General features: G+C 43.6%; 2 protein-coding genes and 2 long non-coding RNA genes across 5 annotated transcripts in view; 3 read left to right on the top strand and 1 right to left on the bottom strand.

The window, feature by feature from the left end:
* sv2bb (synaptic vesicle glycoprotein 2Bb) overlaps positions 1 to 12,376 on the top strand; it is a 16,459-nt gene extending 4,083 nt beyond the window's left edge. The window contains exons 4-14 of the mRNA XM_060061157.1: positions 1 to 56; positions 840 to 973; positions 1,571 to 1,660; positions 2,927 to 3,040; positions 3,529 to 3,617; positions 4,835 to 4,922; positions 5,252 to 5,340; positions 6,646 to 6,779; positions 7,203 to 7,403; positions 7,709 to 7,868; positions 8,683 to 12,376. The exon at positions 1 to 56 is cut by the window's left edge and continues 96 nt beyond it. Coding sequence (XP_059917140.1) covers positions 1 to 56; positions 840 to 973; positions 1,571 to 1,660; positions 2,927 to 3,040; positions 3,529 to 3,617; positions 4,835 to 4,922; positions 5,252 to 5,340; positions 6,646 to 6,779; positions 7,203 to 7,403; positions 7,709 to 7,868; positions 8,683 to 8,866 — 1,339 coding nt within the window. The 3' untranslated portion in view covers positions 8,867 to 12,376. The remainder of the gene's footprint in view (positions 57 to 839; positions 974 to 1,570; positions 1,661 to 2,926; positions 3,041 to 3,528; positions 3,618 to 4,834; positions 4,923 to 5,251; positions 5,341 to 6,645; positions 6,780 to 7,202; positions 7,404 to 7,708; positions 7,869 to 8,682) is intronic.
* The window catches only part of LOC132464669 (uncharacterized), a 299,834-nt gene extending 277,514 nt beyond the window's left edge, over positions 1 to 22,320 (top strand). For both annotated transcript variants that reach the window (XR_009527320.1, XR_009527319.1), the window contains exon 2: positions 22,107 to 22,320. This is a non-coding gene — a long non-coding RNA (uncharacterized LOC132464669). The remainder of the gene's footprint in view (positions 1 to 22,106) is intronic.
* LOC132464666 (aminopeptidase N-like) lies at positions 13,001 to 23,699 on the bottom strand. The gene is given in 27 exon segments (XM_060061177.1): positions 13,001 to 13,188; positions 13,450 to 13,531; positions 14,031 to 14,171; positions 14,434 to 14,455; positions 14,458 to 14,581; positions 14,583 to 14,601; positions 14,954 to 15,030; positions 15,032 to 15,065; positions 15,238 to 15,326; positions 15,427 to 15,574; positions 16,107 to 16,162; positions 16,335 to 16,468; positions 16,760 to 16,839; positions 17,198 to 17,364; positions 17,757 to 17,822; positions 17,937 to 18,002; positions 18,351 to 18,494; positions 19,481 to 19,594; positions 19,714 to 19,868; positions 20,213 to 20,339; positions 20,438 to 20,574; positions 20,925 to 21,067; positions 21,449 to 21,635; positions 21,922 to 22,038; positions 22,545 to 22,639; positions 23,357 to 23,500; positions 23,582 to 23,699. Coding segments are annotated over 27 exon segments (2,859 nt in total). The 5' UTR covers positions 23,623 to 23,699; the 3' UTR covers positions 13,001 to 13,038.
* Positions 14,463 to 15,220, top strand: LOC132464667 (uncharacterized). Its single transcript, XR_009527317.1, has 2 exons — positions 14,463 to 14,588; positions 14,942 to 15,220. It is a non-coding gene; the product is annotated as an uncharacterized LOC132464667 (long non-coding RNA).
* Positions 23,700 to 24,035: the final 336 nt, after the last annotated feature.

Genomic DNA, 24,035 nt, shown 5'->3' with positions numbered 1-24,035 from the left:
GATGATCGGAGGAATCTACGCTTCCTTCACTGCCTGGGGCATCATACCCCGATACGGTAAACACACCCATAAACAAACACAAACACATACACGCTGACCGAATTGTTCCAGCAGTACAAGGAGAGAGACCTTTTCCTATTTAGTGATTGGTTGCAGAGTGATTGGGTGAGGCTGAAATCAATCCATCAGATATTAGATTTGTGTTACCGTATTTCTATGAGTTCAGGGCAAATACTGTAATTAAAGTCAAATTAAATTTGTATAAGTCCTAAAGAAAATACAAGAAAAAATGTATTCCCTCAAAAAAGTTGAAGATTTATCTCAGAAACACCTTCTAGATCTCAGAAAAATAAAGCGTCAAAAATCAACCAAGAAAATCACGAAGCCACATGAAAAAAAAAAAAATAATCCAATTATTCCGATCAATCTCACCAGTTCAGGAGAGGAGGTGGGTTCATGCAGAGGTTAGTAGACTGTGAGGTTGAGGCAGGTCCTATTATCCACACCTAGACATGTATTGAGTCTAGGGAAGACTATATCTGGATAAACAACAAGGGGATTTTAAATGTTAAACAAAATTCTTCTTCATGCTGTGTTACAATCTTAACTAACAGTTCATCATAGCCCCACTTCCAGAATAAAAATTAACTGTGTGTTTGTGTGTGTGTGTGTGTGTGTGTGTGTGTGTGTGTGTGTGTGTGTGTGTGTGTGTGTGTGTGTGTGTGTGTGTGTGTGTGTGTGTGTGTGTGTGTGTGTGTCTGTTTGTGTGTGTCTGTTTGTGTGTGCATGTGCGTGTGTGTGTGTGCGTGCGTGCGTGCATGTATGCGTGTTTCATCCAGGCTGGGGCTTCAGCATGGGCACAGAGTTCCAGTTCCACAGCTGGCGTGTGTTTGTCTTGGTGGCTGCCCTGCCAGCCATCATCTCCCTGGTGGGCCTCACCTTTATGCCTGAGAGCCCCCGCTTCCTCCTGGAGGTCTGTGCTGAACTCACATGCATGCCCCCCATATAAACAACTCACTACACACAACTCACTATGCATTCATATTGTTTGTTTGTTGTCCTCATTTTTGTTTTGACAATCTAATCCATTATATGGATTAAAAAATGGTGTATTATTGGTTATCATTTGAAACTGACTCACTGAGGTCATAAAATATCCCAGGGCACTTATCGCAAAGAGTAGGGGTTTCCCCGGTGTCCTGGCCCAACCAGGCTCATTCAATCTGGCCCCCTAATCATCCTCCTATATAATTGGCTGACTCATTAATTCTCTCACTCTCCACCTCAAGCTGCTGTGTGGTGAGCGTTCTGGCGCAGATTGGCTGCCGTGCATTCCCCATGTGGGTCCTACACACTGGTGGTGGTTTGTGAGGTCCCCCCTTCACTGTAAAGCGTCTTTGAGTGTCTAGAAAAGCGCTATATAAATTCAATCCATTATTATTATTATTATTATTATTATCATGAAATGTATCCCTAATCATCGCACAGTTGTGTGTAACACCATGTTGTGGTTGTGTGTGTGTGTGTGTGTGCGTGTATGTGTGTGCGTGTGCGTGGGCTTGTGGAGCAGAATGCTAAGCATGACGAGGCGTGGATGATTCTGAAGCGGGTGCACGACACGAACTGGAGGGCCAAGGGCCAGCCGGAGAAGGTCTTCACTGTGAGTGCCGCACCCAGAGCCCTCACTGTGTCCATCGATGGCCTCACACAGAGAGCCCTTATGAGCTCTGTCATATTGTCTGTGCTCAACACACTGCTTCCATCACTCCACTGTCAACTCCCTTGTTATTCATATTGGAGACGGTAGCTTTTGGTCTGCTTGTACATATATTGTATTGTATATAAGTCGGATGAGAGCGACAAAAACACACAAAAGAAGCTGACCGCGATCAAAGTAAATTGGATTAAAGTGATTAGGTTTAAGAATGTATGCATTTGCATTTATACACCAAATAATTGCCTTATAATAGTAAATGTTTCCATTAATGCCAATGCAAAGTTTCAAAAATTCCCCTGAAAATAAGTGGGAGAAATGTACAATAGATTGTGGAATACACACTGCCCTGCTGTTTGAAAACTTCCATCTTTCCCACTTACTGCATAATTGAATACACTTTCTGAATAATTGCCAAATGGCAGAAAAGGAGTGCATGAACTGCCTTTGCTAATAAGGGCTATGTGTTAGGTTTAGCCTGCAGTAATTTAATTCCCGTCCCAGCGGGCCGTGCTGAAATGGGACTGGGACTGAACAGCTTCTGGTTAATGTGCTGCATAACAGCAGCGCTAAAGAACATATGTTAATAATCTAAAGTACTTAATGAACTAAATTAATAAGATAATGAGCTAAGGGCGGACAGTCAGACAATTATGGACAGCCAGACAAGTCACAGACAGAAAGATCTGACAAACAGAAAGACAGATAGACAGACATTCAGACCTGCAGACATTAGATAGAGGGACGGACTGGGAGAAACATCCATAGATCATCACGAGGTTATCTATAATAGACCCTGCAACAATAGTACCCTTAGCACGTACAAGTCATTCTATCTCCATCACCACCACCACCACCACTACTTGTACTAAATCATACACGATCCATCATACACGATCCAGGACCACGGCCGTCTCATTCACGTAGTAGGGGAAACAGAAGTACACATTAAGAGAGAGAACTACAGAGTAGCTTTTTTTTGTTTTAAATATAAAATCTAATTGAATAGTGGTGGTGCATTTACCTTTACGTTAACATTTAGTACCTTTAGCAGAGGCTTTAATCCGAAGCGACTTACAATTGCTAGGTTAACCCATTCCCTGTATACAACAACGATAGCTAGGATAAGTTGCTACACTATGCTTCTATTTTTTACAACATTCAACAAGTGTTGTCCTACTGCCTGAGTTGAATGCATGCGTTGTGTTTCAGGTGACCCACATCAAGGCTCCCAAGACGGCTGAGGACGAGTTCATCGAGATCCAGAGTGCTACTGGGACCGCCATACAGCGCTGGGCCGTCCGCTCCGCCACACTCTGCAAACTAGTATGTACTACACACACACACACACACACACACACACACACACACACACACACACACACACACACACACACACACACACACACACACACACACACACACACACACACACACACACACACACACACACACACACACACACACACAGCACTCTATAATCTGCATTACAGAGTCCTTGACAGGAAATGGGGTCCTGGGAGACATTACTTTAATGATAAGGAAAACATAATTCTGTGTCATAGGAAGTTCACATCCATTAACATCAAGCAACATGAAATGGAAATTTATATTATACGAATATACAAAACCTGGGATTACAGCTCCATATGGGATTAGTATTATTTTGCACTGTTGGTTTGTTAATATGAATATCTATATAGCAAGGAAACTGGGAGCAGTTGATTGTATTCCACTCAGGTGTATAAGGAAATCCTTTAATACATTTAATCCTAACCAGTCCTGCTTTAGTGATCTCCATATTTTACCCCCAGGTGCTAAAGAACGTAGTGTCTCTTCTGTCGGCTGAGCTGAGGATCACCACTCTCTTCCTCGCCATTATCTGGTTCTGCATGGCTTTCAGGTGAGCGTCTATGCTAGCCGTGATACACCACATACAGGGCTATCCCACATACATGGGATAATTTGGTGGTCGATACTCCGCCATATTGAGAGGACCCATGAGATTAGAACTTTGAAATCCAAAAGCAATGTAAATATGACGTAATCTAGGCTACATGCTAATTCTGTCTTGCATGAGAAATGCTCTGGCAGTTATAAACATAATAATAATAATAATAATACATTTAATTTAGAGGCGCCTTTCAAGACACCCAAGGTCACCTTACAGAGCATATAGTCATCATTCAAAACTATGTAAAACAGACTAGGAATAAAAGGAAAACAGAGGTTAAACATGAAGAAGAATAATAATTAATAACACTCAAAGACGCCTAAAGTGAAGGGGGGACCTCACTAACCACCACCAATATGTAGCACCCACTTGGGTGATGCACGGCAGCCAATCGGTGCCAGAACGCTCACTACACACCAGCTTGAGGTGGAGAGTTAGGGATGAGGTGGAGAGTGAGGGAATAGAACATTTAAACACTATCGACCATATTTAAACACTATCGATCACATTTAAACAATATCGACCACATGTAAACACTATCGACCACATTTAAACACTATCGACCATATTTAAACACTATGGACCACATGTAAACCCTATGGACCACATGTAAACACTATCGCCCACATTTAAACACTATCACCCACATTTAAACACTATGGACCACACGTAAACCCTATCGACCACATTTAAACACTATCGCCCATTTAAACACTATCGCCCACATTTAAACACTATGGACCACATTTAAACACTATGGACCACATGTAAACCCTATCGACCACATGTAAACCCTATCGACCATATATAAACACTATCGACCACATTTAAACATGTAAACCCTATCGACCACAATTAAACACTATCGACCACAATTAAACACTATCGACCACATTTAAACATGAAACGCATCAAAGTCTCCTCAAAATGACAAATCCTTTCACAATTATTTACTATACAATGACCCAAAAAACATTACAACCAACACAATAACTAACATTACAATCTAAAATGGAGGCAGTCATTGCGATGCAATGTTGTGACGAACAAGCCCTGCACGGCTGCACCTGATTCTTAGGTCATGGGGGCATTTAGGGATAGGTTGAATTACCCATGATGCCACCTGGTTAATGTGTTCATGACTATTTTTGACTGTTGTGTTCCAGTTACTATGGTCTGTCCGTGTGGTTCCCTGACATGATCAAACATCTTCAGAATGAAGAGTATGAAGCAAGAGTCAAAGTGATCACCAAGGTGGGAGGTCCGCCCATCCTACAGGGACAGCCTTCAACATAAGAGATACAATGCTAGACACCCAGCAACAGGGACTTTATCCATTAAAAAGTTCAAAGCTCATGTGTAGAGCATTACCCACCGAGCTTTCAGCATTGAGCCTTAAAGTCAATAAAGTCAATCTCCATTTAAATAATGTCTACATCAATCTTGACATTTGCTTGGCTAATGACTATTTGACATTATTATGTTGAGGTCCATGCAGAAAATGTCAGAGTGTGCTGCAGCTAAACTGCGAGAAAATGCCCAAAATGCTGTTGACGTAACTGATTCTTTCCTTCTCTATCAAGGTGTTCCATGGAGAGCGCGTGGAGCGGTTCCGTTTCAACTTCTCTTTAGAAAACCAGATCCATAGAGAAGGAGAATACATCAGAGATGAGTAGGTCTCGCTGAAACACAGAGAGGAGCCACATCAAAAGCCTGAAGGCCCCAATAGTCTTACAACAAACTCCAATTTGGCGTGTTCGCATCGACTGTTGAGCACAGTGATGTCGTTAGGGTACAATAGAGGCCCTACGGTGTGTGGACTGTATGTCAATGACACCAGGAGTTACTCCATATCCGTCTAATCCCTGCTCGAGCAGTCCACACACATACGCATTATCCCACACAATCTCAGCAAATCTTGTTTCAAAGGGGTTCAACTTGAAATAAACCCAGAGAGGGGTGTAATAGTCCACATATTTAAAGACACCAATTACTTAGGTCACCATTCATCTGATGTTGTTGACCGGTTTAACGCAGCAGTGTTCTGTGGGACTTGTGGGAAGGTTTGACTAGCCAACACTGTGCCGATAGACTCCCAATGGGGCAATGGAAGCAGAATGCAGCGCATCGTTTGGGCGTCAAACCGGCGATTTTCTCTGTGCGAACACACCATTTTGGATTCAATTTGAAGGTTATCGGGGCCTTCACATTCAATACTATACCAGGGAAACCCGAGCTCAGAGCGATCTGCAATGCTGGGGTTAACTACGGTAGTGGCATAGTAAATCATTACCTGAGTCATTTGTGTGCAATCCTTGTGTACAGGGTTGATCGTTTCAAAGTCAATCTTTCCTTTGATATGTGTCATCCGGAAAGATTTGGCGGATTTTCTGTTCTTGCTGATTTCATAGAAATGGTGTACATACAGACAAATACATATTCCCTGTACAGTGCAGCCATCTATTGTTTATACACGTCTGATGTTATTCTGTATACTATATATACAGCCTATATATACAGTATCTATATGTATCTAGGTATATTGCTCTAGCTAAGACTCCATTCTGGTATACAAAATATCTAGTTGTATACAGTATTACGACTGTATATGCTGAAACTTCTATGCTATGCACAGAGGAAATGGACAAAAATGGGCCTTTCTACATCCCCCCTAGTATTATTTTTAATACGGAAAGGAGCATTCCACCACATTCTGATCACAATGCCTTTTCGAACTAGGATCATTAACATAGCAACGCCCAAGATGGTAAAGCCTATTTGGGTTTACCAAATACAGTTACCATCTTCACACGGGAAGGCCCCATTCTGTCCATTCTATATTCTAGTGCTACGAGCATCATAGAAGTAAACGTATCCTTGTACGTTTCTGCCTGCCTGTGTGTGTGTGTGTGTGTGTGCGCGCGGGTGTGTGTGCGTGTGTCCGTTTGTGTGTGTGTCTCTCATCCCATCCTAATAGGTTCATCAACATAGAGATCAAGTCAGTGACGTTTGAGGACTCTCTGTTCGAAGACTGTTACTTTAAGGACATCAGGTCCAGCAACACAGTGTTTAGGAACTGCACCATCAGATCCACTGAGTTCATCAACACAGGTAGGTGGTGGTGGTGGTGGTGGTGGTGTCAGCATCTAAGAAGCACTGTAGCTTCTTCTTTTTTTGGTGGGGCTCAGGATAGTTATGGAAACTCGATTTGAGTGCACTCTACTTGATCCGTCTCATCTTATATATCGTCTTATATATCTTATATATTCTTATATAGATTATAGATGCCATAGATATAATATATGCTAATATATATGAATATATATATTAGTATTGTCTTTCAAGGCCTGTGTTTGTGTATATCACGTGTTAGTCTCTTTTTCATTGTTTTAACAACCACCGACAGACAGAACCAGTCAGTTCTGTACTGTAGATAGTTCTCTATGCATCATATGGCCTCGTACCCTATCATACATTCTGTCTAGTATCTAGAATCTAGTACCAGCCACCATTCCCGCTTCCTGCTCTTCCCAGACCTGTGGAAGGACAAATTCATCGACTGTAAATTGGAGAATGTATCCTGGCACGAAAACAAACGAGGCTGTCACCTTGACGCGGTGGAGGAGAACGATGTCCTCATTTACCTGGTCAGCTTCCTGGGCAGCCTGGCCGTGTTGCCGGGCAACATCGTGTCCGCCCTGTTCATGGAGAAGGTCGGCCGGGTCAAGATCATAGGTGACCGACTCACACGTAGACTGATCCGTTTTATTGGTTGTTGTTTTTTAATACGGATATGTGTCATTGGTTTGACTGGTGCTCAAGAAGCGTTCAGCCATAACGGTGTACTCATGGTGAGGGGGGAAGCGCCCTGACCATGAAACCTTAGCTTACCCTGGGAAACACTAGGATTGTACAACTAAAAGCGAGAAGATGCATGCACAGCTCTCATGCTTTACGGAAGAGCAAAATCTGTACTTTTGTGCAGTGCCTCCCAAGCAGTGACCAACCACCTCTTCCCCCCCCCCCCCCCCCCCCTGCAGGTGGCTCTATGCTGGTGTCGGCGGGCTGCACCTTCCTGCTCTTCCTGAGCTTCAGCCAGGCCGCCATCATCGCCATGCAGTGCCTGTTCTGCGGCGTGAGCGCGGCCGCGTGGAACGGCATCGAGGTGGTCACCGTGGAGCTGTACCCCACCTCCAAAAGGTACCCCGCATCCGCCGGGCTGGGTCCACCCTCAGATATCAATATGGGTGTATATATATATACACACTGTATATATATATAGATATGTAAAAGGTAGGCTGCGACGTTTAGGGAAGGTAAACGGTGAAAACAGGGCGGAGTTAGGCTAGGTTTCCTGTTTTGTTGCAGTGATTTCGAAGAGAAAGTAATAAGCGAGTGCGCAGAGCTTTCAAATCAATGCACACTACTTATCCGCTTCTACCAACGACCTTTGGTTGACACTAAGCAGGGGTCAATAAGGTACAGCCAGTCCGGTTCTAGATTCATTAGATCTTTATCACCAAACTCCCACTCTATCGACCTCTAAGGCCACATCCACCCCAAATACATCACTTTTGCAATTTTTAAACCTAGCGTCCACACTACCCTGGCGTTCTAGAACCCCTCACCCCGTTTCAGATTGAAAGCTGACTGCTTTTTCGTCTTAAAGGGGGCTGGAACACAGACTTTGGAGAACGATGACGCAGATAAGAAACAAGAGTAGAACAGCAGAATATACTGCTTCCTGTTCACAGCGGCGCGGCCAAGCCCAGTCAACGGGAATGGTCACGTGATAGTACTTCAGTCGTGCATTATTGACGGAAATTATTTCTGAAACAATGCCAAAACTGAGAACGTTTTAGTTTTAAAACAAAATAAATGTGGATGTTGCCTAATTCTCTCCTCTATGGCCTTCATAAAAAAACAATTTGGGACCTGCTAAGACAAAAGAACAAATGAATTGAATTGAAGAATTGTTCTAATCCCCGGCTTACCTGTCTCTGTGGTTTCCTAGGGCCACCGCGTTCGGCCTGTTGAACGCCATGTGCAAGTTGGCGGCCATCTTGGGCAGCTCTATCTTCGCCAGCTTCGTGGGCATCACCAAGGTCATCCCCATCCTGCTGTCGTTCGTTGCGCTCATCTGCGGCGGGCTGGTGGCGCTCAAGCTGCCCGACACCCGCGAGAAAATCCTCCAGTGAGAACATCATTGGGGGGGGGGGGGGGGGGAGCTTGGACTGCATCAGAACAGGAAAGGGAGACGCAGGTGGGTGGTGTGTTTCGTGTCTAGAGAGAGGAGGGAGAGAGAGAGAGAGCCCAAGAGGTGCAAGTTTCAAATGTAACACCGCCTCCCCCGCAAAAAAGAACAAATACAACTAAAACATATAAACATCGAAAACTGCTGATTTGATTTGATGGTATTATTCCATTGTGGTGCAATCAGTTGTGGCAATCAAACACAGGAAACTTGAAGCTGGGTTTGCAATATGATATATCATAAAGTCTGTTTTTGCTGCGTTGGAAACGTTTGTGTGCGATTCAGGAGTTACTGAGTGTGAAGATGTTGAGGAAGAACCCTGAAAGTTTAATAAGAAACACTAATTCAATGACAACCGAAATTATGAAAGCGGATATTGACGGGGCTGGGAAAAATGAGGAAGAGAGTAGATTCATGGCACCATTAATACAGAAGAATACGAATATGAATAAATGATATATTCATTATTATGTGTCCTCAAAGCCATATCCCAGAGGCTGAGGTTTGGTAACAACGAGCCCATGCTGATCCCATTGTGAGTTGAATGGAGAATGAAATAGAGACGATATGACAAAGTAGATAGTGACATGATGTTATGGAGGGACAATTCTAGTCTGGATGACTTCATGTTTCAATTTCTGACTAATTGTCATCATGGAGTATATTAAACTCATAGTTTATGACACGAAGACAGGATTTCCGCACTGCATCCACAAAACAAGCGTCATTCAATTGGTTTTATTATTATTTAGTTGATGGATTTTAGACATTTTGAGCTGAATATTGGGACTATGGTTTACATGATGGAATGGACATTTAGGTCACCTAAATGTAATTTGATATGTTATGAAAGTAGCCAGCTACTATGAAAGTAGCTAGTGTATAAGAAGTGGTCACTTCAATTATTTTCATTTACAATTCACTTTGGTTGTGTGCACCATTGTCAATTATTATAATATATATTTTTTAATATTATTATTGAATGTGCATTACTTAATTTAAAATATGACCGAAACATGGTATAGGGCCAATCTTCATATATCTATATTGTCTATGTCTGTTTTTGTCTGAAGTGGGTTATGCTGTGGTTTTGAGTAATATGGTTAGTAATGGGGCTAAGCATTTTAATGAATAACTAATGTCTCTATTTTGAGTCGGTCCATTCAGCTTTAACTTCTAAGCATAAAACATTCCAATGTTAGCAGTGTTTATGTTGACTATTTGAGCCCATGTCAACCCCTCCGTGGTATGGTTAACCTGTCCCATTATCAAAATCTTTATTTGGCTTTGCTTACACATCCCTCTCTCTTTTTGTACTGTCAGCAAAACTGGCCCTCCATGTCTTCAATGATAAAATAGCTCAAAATAGTGATAAAGGGAAGGGACAATCGCAACAGCCTGATTATTTGTGTATGTATGTCTATCCTTCCCCCTTTTTCTCTTCTTTGAACATTCACACTCAAGTCCATGCCTGCTGTACGTATATCTGTTACCTGAAAGACCTGTGTTGAGTCCTGATATTAACAGAGATCTGAATATATATATATATATATATATATATATATATATATATATATATATATATATATATAAAGAATTATTTTCTTCAAAGAATTCAAGAAATCGAACAACATGAGACCACGTTTCCATCCGACCGACTGCATGTTTGTGATTTGACTAACAAGTGGCTTCATAACAAAACCAGGGAGTGGTTTCCTTACGGCTAATCGTATCTTATGTAAATGCTTGTGTTGGTTCTTATAACATCCCATGTGTTGAAACTCAACATTAAGGGACAAGATGGTTTCGGACCTTATTTTTGCAGACGTGTGACCTTGCGGGCGAGTGAATGAATCAGACTGATGAACAAGCTCTAAACACTGCAAAGAAACAACGATAAATTTGGCCAATGCCTTAGGAAACTCAAAATCAAAGCATCTGTGGCACAACGACTGTGACACATTGCTGGTCTGTGTAAGGATGGTACAAACAGTGTTTATAACCTGATAAGAAATGCAATCAAGCCGTTGTTCACGCAGCTATTTAGTTAGGTTGGAGCAATAAGTATAGGGTTAGAGGAGTGCAGAGTATAAAAAGAACATTAAGGAAATTTCCCAAACTCTTTTGGCTCAACTAAATATAACTAAAGATTATCTTTTGAAGCATGGAAGAAGTGTTGTGTTTTTTCATGCTCAGCCGTTGCAATATCCTGGTGTACCCTTGTATCAACATCTTCTACGAGTGGCTCTATCTACAGTAAACTCTGTGTGGAAACAGAGGGTTTTAATTAGGTCCTCCATCACTGCAGTTCTCTGCTGTTGTAAAAGACCATTTCATCAACTGAATTAATTGTTTTCCTGCTTTCACATTACTGTCCCTCACTTTGCTGGGATTAAATCTGTGGAGGCTAAATGATGTATGTATTTATTGACAAATGTCTTTGTTGTTTTTTTGGGGGAAACCTGTTCCTGAGTAATGTTACTCTGTGTAGAAACTGTATGACAGAAGGAAAGAAAAAAGCTTTTTGCCTCGTCTGCTTCCACTAACCACCATTCATCACCCATTTAGTTACAGTTGGAACAATGCATATGCCTCTGTGTCTCTTATCTCCTCTACTGGGCTAAATACGATCTTGAATGACAAGGGGAGGAAAGTGTTTATGATTCTTTTCAGGATTATGCTTACTCAGCAATTTCTTTAAAAGGGGAAAAAAAAAACTATATTGGCCCACTCTCCGGCGATTTATAAGAACCGGTGTTGAATTTCACCCACAGCTACACTACAAAAAAGATAACACGGGTAACACAAATTATGTCTCCATACGGGGCTATAAGTTACCGCTACTTTCCTCCATCTGAATTTCTCCTGGACCATTGTGTGTGTTTGTCGACCATATAGCTTAACAGGGTTTAAGGGACTCTTGTCTTCACTGCACTCCTCCCTCTCACCTCCTACTAATGCACAAGCAACACGACAGAGATCCAAATGGACGTATTAATGATTCAAGAATCGGATGAGAGTGCATGTTGATATTTTGTTATGGCAAAGAAAAGAAAAATAAGTCAGAATCAACCCCATAAGCGTCTCTTCAATGTGTGAATAATCAGTTGGTTTTGTCTGCTTCTCAGTGTTTTTAATCGACCACTACAGCGCTGGTCAAAGCAACAGCTGATCAATTCAATGTGTATTTTGGTATATATGTATCGATTTGCTTTTTTCTGTGTGTTTTCATTGGTTTGGAACTTTGGACCTTTGTTCAGGCATCAGTTAGAGAAACAAAAAGCCATATTTGGTTCTTTTTTATATTTTGTATTTATGAACTGTGTGGTTTTGGGTTGTTTCGTTTGTGGAAAAGAATGAAATCTGTTTTGTGTCAAAGGTTTACTTTTTGGTGTTTGGTTCATGTGTATCTGTGGCTGTGAAAATAATAAAACTGATTATGAAGAACACAGAAGTGTTACGTTTTGTTACTTCACTAAATCCTATTACTTCATGCAACATGACAGTCAGACCATGAGACTCCCATCACAACTACACAAAAGTTACTGTTCAATAACTGTAAGAGTCTCATTAGATTAGATTCTACTTGAAAAATACAATATCATTTTTTCAAGGGAAGAAGAAAGAAAAACCAAGATAGAGAAATTCTAACCCTGCTGTAGTCCTGTGTTAGACCCAATGGACGATGGTCTCTATTTCCCATATTTGATCAGCTTTTACCTCTTTCAAAACCAAATATATATTCATATAAAATGTTATTGAATTAAATACAATTATGAAGTTAACACATATGTCAATGAAGGCTTTAATACAATCGGTAGAGATGGTATCACAATTTGTACTGATTTATGTTATTAGGATACAGCATCACTTTGGTTTTGAGTGGCCATTTTTAAATAGTGTTATTTATTGATGCATTTGTATAACCTCTAACACCAACATAATTCATAATCGATGGATCGATTATGAAATCTCTCTCTCATCTCTCTCTCTTCTCTCTCTCTCTCTCTCTTCTCTCTCTCTCTCTCTCTCTCTCTCTCTCTCTCCTCTCTCTCTCTCTCTCTCTCTCTCTCTCTCTCTCTCTCTCTCTCTCTCTCGTGTGGTGGTGTTAGTGGGTTAGTGTCTGGTTGGTGAACCACTGAGGACATCCTGTTTATTCTGCTGTAGCCAGAGGATGTTAGCCTGAGTCCTCTCCAACGCCTGATTCAAGGCCAGCTCCGCTGACCCGAATCCAGTAGCTGAATGCTTCTGCTTAAACTCTACAAGCTAGAGAGAGAGAAAAGAGAGAGAGAAAAAGAGAGAGAAAAGAGAGAGAGAGAGAGAGAGAGAGGAGAGAGAGAGAGAGAGAGAGAGAGAGAGAGAGAGAGAGAGAGAGAGAGAGAGAGAGAGAGAGAGAGAGAGAGAGAGAGAGGAGAGAGAGAGAGGAGAGAGAGAGAGGAGAGAGAGGAGAGAGAGAGGACATTAACCAGGTTTTGGAGGACACAGCCCAGAGAGGAACTGAGGGGAAGGTGTGTGCACGTGACAAACCTGCTGCAGTTCCTCCACGGTCGAGAACCTTGTGGTGACTCCACTGATCAGAGCAGCAAAGTTGAAGGAGCCCACGCCGTATCTGATGCAAATGGAAAAAACGATTTCACTCAGACACAAGCAGGGAAAGTATCTAACAGGAGTTAATAACAACGGGACCATCGGCAGTGATTGGTCATGAGTGAACACCCTTACTAGGTAGGCTGAGATGAGGTTATGATTTTGATTGTTTTTTCCCCGTTCTACCGTAACACATCTTCATGTGCACGCCAGTCCCCGCAGTGAGAAGAACAAGAGCATGAAAAGTAGAACAACCACAAGACAAAGAGAAAAAATATGGAGTTTTTGGACAGAGAATCTGACAAGGCAATATCTGAAACAAGTAACAAAAACACAGCCCTCTATCTGAAGCACCTCCCACCCTTTCTCGCCTCTAAACTCCTGAAACTGACAAAGGTATTGCTCCCCCTGAAGTCAAACCCTCTTTCTCTCTTGCCAAGACCGAAGATTTGGAAGACCCTGTTCCAGGAGTTCTGTCTAGAGAGGAGAACAACCCGCGACTAACCAGGATGTGTCCTTACTGGGTGTAGATGTAGTTCCAGTTGTCCCTGACGAAGCCCCAGGCCAGGTCTTGGCCCTCTCTGTTGCTGGCAATGGAGGTGATGACGGTGGTGGCGTCCTGCTTACGGATCATAGCCGGCTGCAGGGTGTAAGACAGAAACCTGCAGGAACACAACACAGATAAACCCTCTTTTGATACCTGCTGAGGTGTGAAATACACAGACTAACGCATGCTCGCTCACACACAAGCACTCACACACACACACACACACACTCACACACACGCACAAACACACGCCACAAACACACACACACACACACACACACACACACACACACACACACACACACACACACACACACACACGCGCGCACACACGCGCACACACGCGCACACACGCGCACACACGCGCACACACACACTTCTCCAGCAGCATCTTGTTCATGTGCAGGTTAAAGCCGACAAGAGTCGGCTGGCATCACTGGCGAGGGTCGCATATTTGAACTGCTCCCAGCCAAACTCCCACTCTGCAGCACCCCCTGCTGCCACGGCGCTGCAGTACACACCGCCAATCGCAGTTGGGATGGATCCTGGGGGAATGAGGACAAGCAATGGAATGACTCAATATACAAATGATTATATCACAAACTGGGAGTTATCTACGTGTTCTGTTAAAGGAAAACCGTAACAAACCCTTGAACAACTTATTCCAGATGAAAGGGGATGTACCTAGTAGTGCTAAATCTCGACTTCAATGCGCAAAGTAAAAAATATATAAGATGCTTCACTCATATCAGATTTTATGACAACACCTCCCTAAATCGTATTGTTGTGAGCGCGAGTTGCTAGTGCAAGAGACTAATCCTGACCAATGATATAGCCCAGCCTGTAAAAGGACAGACAGACAGACAGACAGACAGAAGGAGAGAGGAGTCTACTGACGTATTGTGAGTAGCATTGTCCATCCACTGTCTGAACAAACTGGTGGTCAGATTTTGGCATTCCTTGAGTCCAGTACTGCCAGGCCAGGCTGAGCGCATTCACCTGGTTGTACCTGAGATGGGACCAAATATAGGAAGGAGGTCATAGTGTTGCACTTCTCCATCACACACACTCTCTCTCAGTCACAATCACACACACACACACACACACACACACACACACACACACACACGCACACGCACACACACGCACACACACGCACACACACGCACACACACACTCACTTGTCTGTGTGTCCCTCTGGGACGTTTGTCCATCCTGATGTTGCATTGAAGTGCAGGTAGAGAGGAGTAACCAGACTCCTCATGTAGTCCTGGCAGTGAAAATCAAATGAAGTTTATGTAGCACAACTCATGAAGGCACAATTGTGACGCAGGTCACACACACACGGACACACACAGTTATTGTGCTACCTGCATTGGCCCGTAGACATCAGTGCGGTCCAACATGAGGTAGTAGTATTGCATATTATCCAGTGCTGACTGCCAGGGGATGTATTCTCTCTCTGCAGACAGATAGATGGTGGTCTGTAGGGCATGGGTGCTGGGCACTATGGCGGCTCTATAGAGAGAAGGAGTCACATTGTTTAAACCATTCAAGTAGACTGCTGGAGATGGACCGAGTCGAGGACAGAATCAGAATGCCTTTTGAAGAAAAACAAGCATGGCAAATACAAATAATACTAATTTTAGATTATGCTTGTTGTATTCTTATTGCAGATATGTTTGCTGTACATAAATGTTTTCATATTCAGCATGCGCAGATGCAGACACGCGCACACACACACACACACACACACACACACACACACACACACACACACACACGCAAACACACGAACACACACGCATACACACAGACAAACACACACACACACACACACACACACACACACACACCTGGCTGTGCGTAGTTTGAGATTATTGTGCAATGTATAATAAATGTGTGATAAGATGTTGTCCACCAAGGAGCAGCACCATCTCATTGAAGTAACACCCCATTGTTTTACAGAAACACACACCCACCCACACATGGATAGCTATGAGGAGGATTTAGTCATTGTCGCCCAACCTGGGAGGCAGAGCGGTCCTACCTGGCCAGGTTAAAGGCGTCGTCCACCAGCTGGGCCCTATTGATCAACGGGATAGCCTGTCAAACACAGGTTCATTCACGGTTTTACAATTGTTCTAGTAACACGGAAAGACGAGTTAAAACGAATGAGTCACCTGCAACAACCCAATAAAATGTGTGATTAGATTTGAACTGCATTCATCAACGCACCAATGAACGATTGCATTGATTAATCACCATGGCCACACACCTGGTGGTCAGCCTTGAGTTGACCAATGAGCTTGTCCCAGTTCCCACGATCGTAGTGGACCCGGTAGTAACCGGTCACGTCGATGTTCGCCAGGACCCATTCGTCACCGGCCGTCTTCATATCCATGTTTACCTCTGACACAGAACGAGAGACAACTCAATCAGGAGAGCTTTGTTGTTGAGAGGACGAGAATGTTAATAATAATATAATAATAATACATTTAATTTAGAGGCGCCTTTCAAGACACCCAAGGTCACCTTACAGAGCATATCATTCTCTTCAGTTTGTTATTAACTATTATAAAGAGGTTAATAGATCATACCAGTGAAGCAGTCTGAGATCATGTGGAGTAGTAGTATCAACCTAATCAAAATGTATTGTGCTTGGAACGGTGACACACAAAATCGATATATTTTGTTTGATACCTGTGCTGTTCATTAACCACCGGAGGTCTTTCTGCAGCCCACTTGACTTCATCCACCTGATTGGGATCAGCCACTCATAGCTGGGGAGAAAAACATGAATCATTCAGCCATTCACTCAAACTGCAAGTACGGTATATAAGCCTTAGCAGGGAAATTGACGATAAAGGAAGTATAATGAAGTGATGACGGAGGGAAGATAAGATCACACTTTATTCGTTGCGCGAGCGACATGCAAGGGTTACAGCAGCAATTACAAAAAAAAAAAAAAATCATGATGCGGGAAGGAAGGAAGGAAGGAAGGAAGGAAGGAAGGAAGGAAGGAAGGAAGGAAGGAAGGAAGGAAGGAAGGAAGGAAGGAAGGAAGAAAAACTGATAAATTAGAATGAGGGAATGAGCAAACGATCTTCATAGTGAGGGGGGTGGCTGCGTAGTGCGTACTTATATGGAGATGTCAGGTTGGGCGCTGGGCTTAGCAGAAAGTGCTCCTGGGAAACGATACCCGTGGTGGTGTCCACGGTAACCACGGGGAAGCCCATCTGGAGCACCCAGCGATTCATGATGTCTTGGACCGTACCCGGTAGGACCACTCCGTTGAGCTTCACCGCCTGTCAGCCACGGCAGTCAAAATGAAGCTATGACATGTACAATGTATGCATCATCCACATTGATACGGATGTGGAATGCTAAATGGTTAATGGACAGCACTTATTAAGTGCTTTTCTAACCACTGGCCACTCAAAGCGCTTTACAACATTCACCCATTCATGCACCTATTCACACACCAACGGCGGTGTCAACCGTCCATGGCGACAGCTGGCTCGTCAGGAGCTGAGCAAGACAGGTGAATTGTCTTGCTCAGGGACACCTTGACACTCGAACTAGCAACCTTCCCGTTACCAGGCAACACTCTCTACCTCCTTAGCCACATGCCACACCGTGAAGCACACCCATAACAAAAACAGCGGAAGAGCTTCAAGTGTGCTTTGAAAGTTCTTACCTTTTGAAGATGCTCCCACAAGTCTGCCCCTACTGTGTTGCCGTGGGCAAAGTGATTCAGGTAGCTCTGATAACAAAACAAGCAATGGTACTTTAGGAGTAGGATGGACCTTAATGATCTCTGCAGGAACAGAGCAGGCAGACAGACAATGGAAGCACACATGAATAGTTAAATACGTACACTGAGTCCCTGGACAAAAACCTTCTCTGAGAGCAAGTCTGACAACATCCTCAGTACTGCGGCACCCTGAAGACATAGGAGTGGAAGAAGGATAACAATGGCGGGAGAGGGTGGAGAGAAAGTTTGGTGGAGAAAACAAAACAAACCAGGGGGGCGATCGACTTTGAGCTTAATATACACCATTTTAATTTAGCGTAATCAAGCTGCTATTCGGCCGAAAAACAGATATTGGAACAAAAGTATTTATATTTTGTAAAACTTCATGTCAGTTCAAAGTGCTCATTGAATGATAGTTTTACGAAACTTGAAATTTGATTTAAAATAATTGTATGTCAGGTTGTGTACATTTCTTCATGTTTTACCGAGTTAGGAAATGGTCCTAGCCTAATATGATATATGTGGTGGATGGTGTACCTTGCTGTAGGAGATAGCGTCGAACTGTTCCCCGATCTGGTGGGGGAGGACAATGCTGTCCTCGGGGGAGGACAGGGGATGGGAGGAGGCCAGGGCATCCACGGCAAACACCCTGTGGATGTCATCCAGAACTATCAAGTCTTTCTGGGATGGGGAAGACAGAGAGTGATAGAGAGAGAGAGAGAGAGAGAGAGAGAGAGAGAGAGAGAGAGAGAGAGAGAGAGAGAGAGAGAGAGAGAGAGAGAGAGAGAGAGAGAGAGAGAGAGAGAGAGAGAGAGAGAGAGAGAGAGAGAGAGAGAGAGAGAGAGAGAGAGAGAGAGAGAGAGAGAGAGAGAGAGAGAGAGAGAGAGGTTAGGATCGATTGCTGCTGATTGTCTTTTCACACCAACCTCATTTCTTCCATATTTACCACCCATGCAACACCTGTCATTTCACACTGACACATGGAATTCCATGCCTCGTTGAGTCCCTCAAGGAGGCAGTGATTCCCTCTATATTAGAGACTGCCTCAGGTAGTGCAAACAGGTGGGTTACCATGTCTGGCTGTAGGCTAACTCAATCATGCAAACATTGGCTTGAAGAGGGCTAATATAATGTACATTTGCTAAGTGTTATGCAATTAGACGTATGCTATAAAGTACATTGATTTTGCGAAGCAATACGTTTCGTGGAGGAACCGTGGTACAATTACAGCCTAGTCTAGGGAAACGTACTGTTCTGAACAAACATTATTTTCTATTTGACACAAAACCAATACAATATTACTCATGTCTGCGGCATGCCCAAGTGCAACTACTCCTATCATACATGAAATAATCAACAAGATAGATGTATGTATCAGAGGGGAATTGATGTTCAGAGTTTTTTTTGTTTGTTTTGGGTGAGCCACAAGCAAACATTCAGACAGAGAGAGCCAGAGAGGGTTTTTATATATTTATTATTTTATATTGTACTTTTTGATATCTTTCGGCCTAATTTTTCACCTGCTTTGGGAGAGAGCGAGAGAGCGAGAGAGCGAGAGGGAGATGGGGGAGAGAGAGCGAGAGCGAGAGAGAGAGAGAGAGAGCGCGCGAGAGAGAGAGAGGGGAGAGCGAGAGAGAGAGCGAGAGCGAGTGAGCGTTCAGACTCACCACTCTCCAGGAGGGTTCAGCCTTGTCTGCGCCCAGGTAGGAGACGTAGGAGGCGAAGCCCTCGTTGAGCCAGACCTCATTCCACCACTTCAGAGTCACCAGGTTTCCAAACCACTGTTCCAACCCATTGTTATTACGAGTGTTTCCTTGTGATCATTTGATATTGATGATGTTTTCTTTATCATTGACACAAGAAATAAAAAACAGGTGGAAGTCTTGAAAGATGGTCTCACCATGTGGGCCAGTTCATGGGCGATGATGGTGGCAGTGGTCTCTCTGTTGCGGTTGGAGGAGGTCAAGGGGTCATACAGCAGGTTGGTCTCTCTGTACGTCACCAGGCCCCAGTTCTCCATCGCACCGAAATAAAAGTCTGGGAGGGCTATCTGATCTGTGATGCAAAGGTTCAGTTCAGTCCGCCTTACAAGATGACACACACCTGACAACATCTAAACGTTATGGGGATTGTGAAGGTTATTTGCGATCATGCAAATACTCTGGGGCGAGATACTGAGCATTCATTATTGGAATGTGTCGATACATTAAATGGATCACATTGGCAAAATGTATGTTTATTCAATCAATGAAAGAAAGGACTGCAACCTAGGCGCCAAAACAATTAACTTTTGGCTGACGGACAGTGGCCTAAGGAATAATGCGTGTCTTATCGGCTCAACTAGCTAATATGAAGCAAACAAAAGCTATCGTGAGAACATGAGGCACAGGGGGGCATACCTGACTTGGACAGTGGGTAGGTAATGTTGTAGTACTCTTGGAAAAAGTCCAGTATTGGACCAGTTAAACTAAGAGCATAGTCTCCGTGTCCCTCCTCTATGGCTCTCCTACGTGCCCAGATGCGGATCTGCAAAAAATAGGAAATGTGAATATTGAGCACAGGAAGCAAAGAAATTGCAACGGATGAGCTGGATGTTAAAGGTAGACAGGGTGCCTTCTGTTTACCAGGGTGTCTCCTTGCTGAGCCGACAGGTTGGAGTAGTCGCACACGACCAGTGCCAGCAGGTAGGAAGACATGATTTCGGTGGGTTCAAACGTGGTGCGGGTCACATCTACTTCACTGATTCTGGTGTCGGTGACATCTGAACAGGGAGCCGTGAACCATTGTGTTAGGCCTGAATGTATCACTGTATGTCCAGGTAGTTATTTATTCATTTCTTTGCGGCGTATATCCACCACTGCTATTGATAACATGCTAAAACTAAGATTAATACTGTTGCATCATCGTGATTCCGTTTTGGGACACACATTGCCTGTCTCTATACTCATATTTCAGAAGAATATTTAAACGATTGGACTTTTAAAACCCTTGAGACTTTCAAATGCTTTACGGTTGGATAACAAACGTCAACAACCACCACATTGGAAACGAGGGAAATGTTATTGGAAAATCATTGGGGTTCTGTGGGAAGGACTTGTTGATGGGACCCACTTGTCTCAAAGCCGTTGGAGAGCGCTGTGGTCCCCCGTGGGTGGATCAGAGTGATGTGGAAGACTGCTTTCATGGCAGGCTCATCAAAGCACGGGAACGTCTTTCTTGCGTGAGTTGGATGCATTTGAGAGGTGGCGACAATTCTGAGTAGGGACAAAACAATGGAGAAATGTTTTTTAGATCAAACAATTCATCAAATTGGAATGAACAAAGACAAGAGTATTAGGAGAACAGCAGACACAGAGCAAACCCCAATAAATCACAACGTTCAGATTCATTCTTTTATTGAACCACCAAGAGATATATGACCTCATAATTTACTGCTGTGAAATAACTTCCCGAGGATAATAAATATTGTTTTTACACCTAAGGGAAAGTGTCCATGAGAGTGTTGCTCAGATAAGGGAATAAAACACTTTTGAAAACATTAGGGCAACAGGTAAAAGAGAAATAAATGAGCAAAGAGATAGAAAAGACCTACGGTGTTTCAATAAGCATTATGAAAAAATAAGTAATAAAATTACTTTTTCACTCCGTCCTCAAGGTATTCGCTCCTGTAGAAGCCGGCCAGGTCGTCGGCCAGCTCCCCGGTGAACGCAGTGTACAGCCGGTACCTCTGTCCCTTGACTAGCTTACTGTACAGCTGCAGGACCAGGTACTGAGTGGAACCCTCCAGCCAGGACAACCTGACCCCCGGGGCAAACACGCCGTCTGGGGTAGGGGGTCACAGGTCAAGACTAAAGAACTCCATTGCCAGCGACTGCTCTGTAATTGTTGTGCATATGACAATAAAACCATCATGAATCTTGAATCTTGAAGAAAAAAAAAAGGGTGGGAGAGAGAGACGGCCCTGCTCTCCTCCCTGCCGAATGATGGTGCATGGAAATGTGATTTTTACTGTTTGAGGAGTAGATCCATGTCACCCGTTGAACTGGTGATGAATGATTGGACAATATTCGGACAACAAAAGCGATGGCGGGTGTTGTGTAGGCTATACCTGGAGCACTGACTACGCCCAGGTGTCTGTTCTCCGGAACGGTGTAGTTGAGCCGGTTGGAGTGGATCAGAATGAGATCCGTCTCTTCCACGCACTCAAACTCCACCGTGGAGTTACCTGGTAGACAAGATGAAGAGAGGGAGAGAGAGGGAGAGAGGGAGAGAGAGATACAGACAGACAGACAGGGGAGAGAGAGACACAGACAGACAGACAGACAGACAGACAGACAGACAGACAGACAGACAGACAGACAGACAGACAGACAGACAGACAGACAGACAGACAGACAGACAGACAGACAGACAGACAGACAGAGAGAGAGAGAGAGAGAGAGAGAGAGAGAGAGAGAGAGAGAGAGAGAGAGAGAGAGAGAGAGAGAGAGAGAGAGAGAGAGAGAGAGGGGCCGAGCGGACAACTTTAACAACCCCCCAGGATCAGGCTGTGACTGCATGGGTCATTTAAGGATCTAAGGTAGGCCGGATAAATATTCGCTCTGCCTTATTAAACAACAACCCTATCCTTATCCTAAACCCTATCCTAAATAACCCCCCCCTGGATGGGCACACTGTTGGCAGCCCAAACTGTTTTATGCTACGTTAGTGTTAGCTCCGCCTCCTTCTCACCTGTGAACAGATAGAGGCCGTTGGGGTCAGGGGTGAGGCGGGGCCACAGGGTCACGGTGTACTTGAGGGGCTTCAGCGTGGTGGGCAGACGGTGGCTGAGGACCAGGCAATATAATTAGTAAAAAAAAACATGAAAAAACACAAAGATAACACGTAGAACTCATGCAAGTAGCAAGCCATGAGCTCAGGTACGCTTCTCTGTCATTTTTTTGGAGCTTAAAATAAAACTGTCAAAAGGGCCTCAGTGGTTGAGAACTTCTCTGTGTGTGACATCTGTCAGACTACTGGTCAGCACTCAGCAATGGTTCCCCCCCCCCCCCCCCCCCCTCCAAAAGCTGAACCCCTGCGACTGAACCAACAGAATAAATGCACTATGGACATGGTATCCACAAACGCTGATTTGGCAGCAGGCACACCGTGGGGTAAAGGGTGATAAGAGTCATAATATTAATAGTAATAAAAGTAATAAATAGTTGCCATTATGTGACATTTGTAACAATAGTTAATTCAGCCATCCATATCGAACGTTGTGTGAGTCGCCATCATGAATACCAAATCCCACGTGATCCATTATAGACCCATGGCATGTGTTTGCTGGTCTTGCTACATGCCTAATTTCAAGCACTGCATTTTCTTTCGAAATATTTTGAGCATATCTCATTTCTGGAAATGAGTCCAAATAATTCTCAGGCTAATGTTTCAATATAGAGTATTCATCCTAGAGCCCCTTATACATGTTCTTCCAGTGATCGTTACTGATTCAACAAATGGGATGACAGAACGTGCAGAGAGAGTTTCGATCAAAATATTACCTGGTCCATGGAGGAGTACGAGCCTCAATGCCAGTGAGGGTAAGGGTCCACAAAGTGACAATCGTTGTCACGGAGACCATGGCTAGAACCACACTGATGGCGCACCACTTGCTGACCGGGCAACACGTATCCACCGAACCCATCCTGGAACAGGATTCCCAACGGAGACAAGATGTCAAGCAAATGAAAACCCCAGTTCAAATCATTTAAACAACAGCTACATACAGAGTTAGACTCGCTCTGTTATTACCACAACCCACTGGCATTTAACTACCGGGTTCCTGTCTGTACTGTTGTGACTCCTCAACACAAATGGTTGATTTATTGTCCGAGGTGGAGATAGCCATCCGTTAATGGAGGGGCAGTAAGAGTGGTGAATGAACTCATATCACATTTTATCAGGCAGTTGAAGGATAAACAGGTGACGTAAATCACACTTTTGAGTGTAGGCCTGTAGACAGTTCTCATACAAATGCGCTGCTGTGCGTAACATCGGCATGGGAACTCTTCACATAAAACCAGACGACCTTAGGTTTTCTAATCTCTCTGTTTAGTTTATCACTTTGTTTTGTCAGGGCAAAGAGACACGACTGAAGGGGAATATCTCTCAAAGTATTTTCTTGTGGGACCTCACATTCTGATGTATAGAACACACACATCAAAAAAAACAATGGATTAA

This window comes from Gadus macrocephalus, chromosome 9 (genome assembly GCF_031168955.1).
Source record: "Gadus macrocephalus chromosome 9, ASM3116895v1".
Classification (NCBI taxonomy): domain Eukaryota; kingdom Metazoa; phylum Chordata; class Actinopteri; order Gadiformes; family Gadidae; genus Gadus; species Gadus macrocephalus.
The sequence above is the reverse complement of the archived record's forward strand: the minus strand, read 5'-3'. Positions and strand labels throughout refer to the sequence as shown.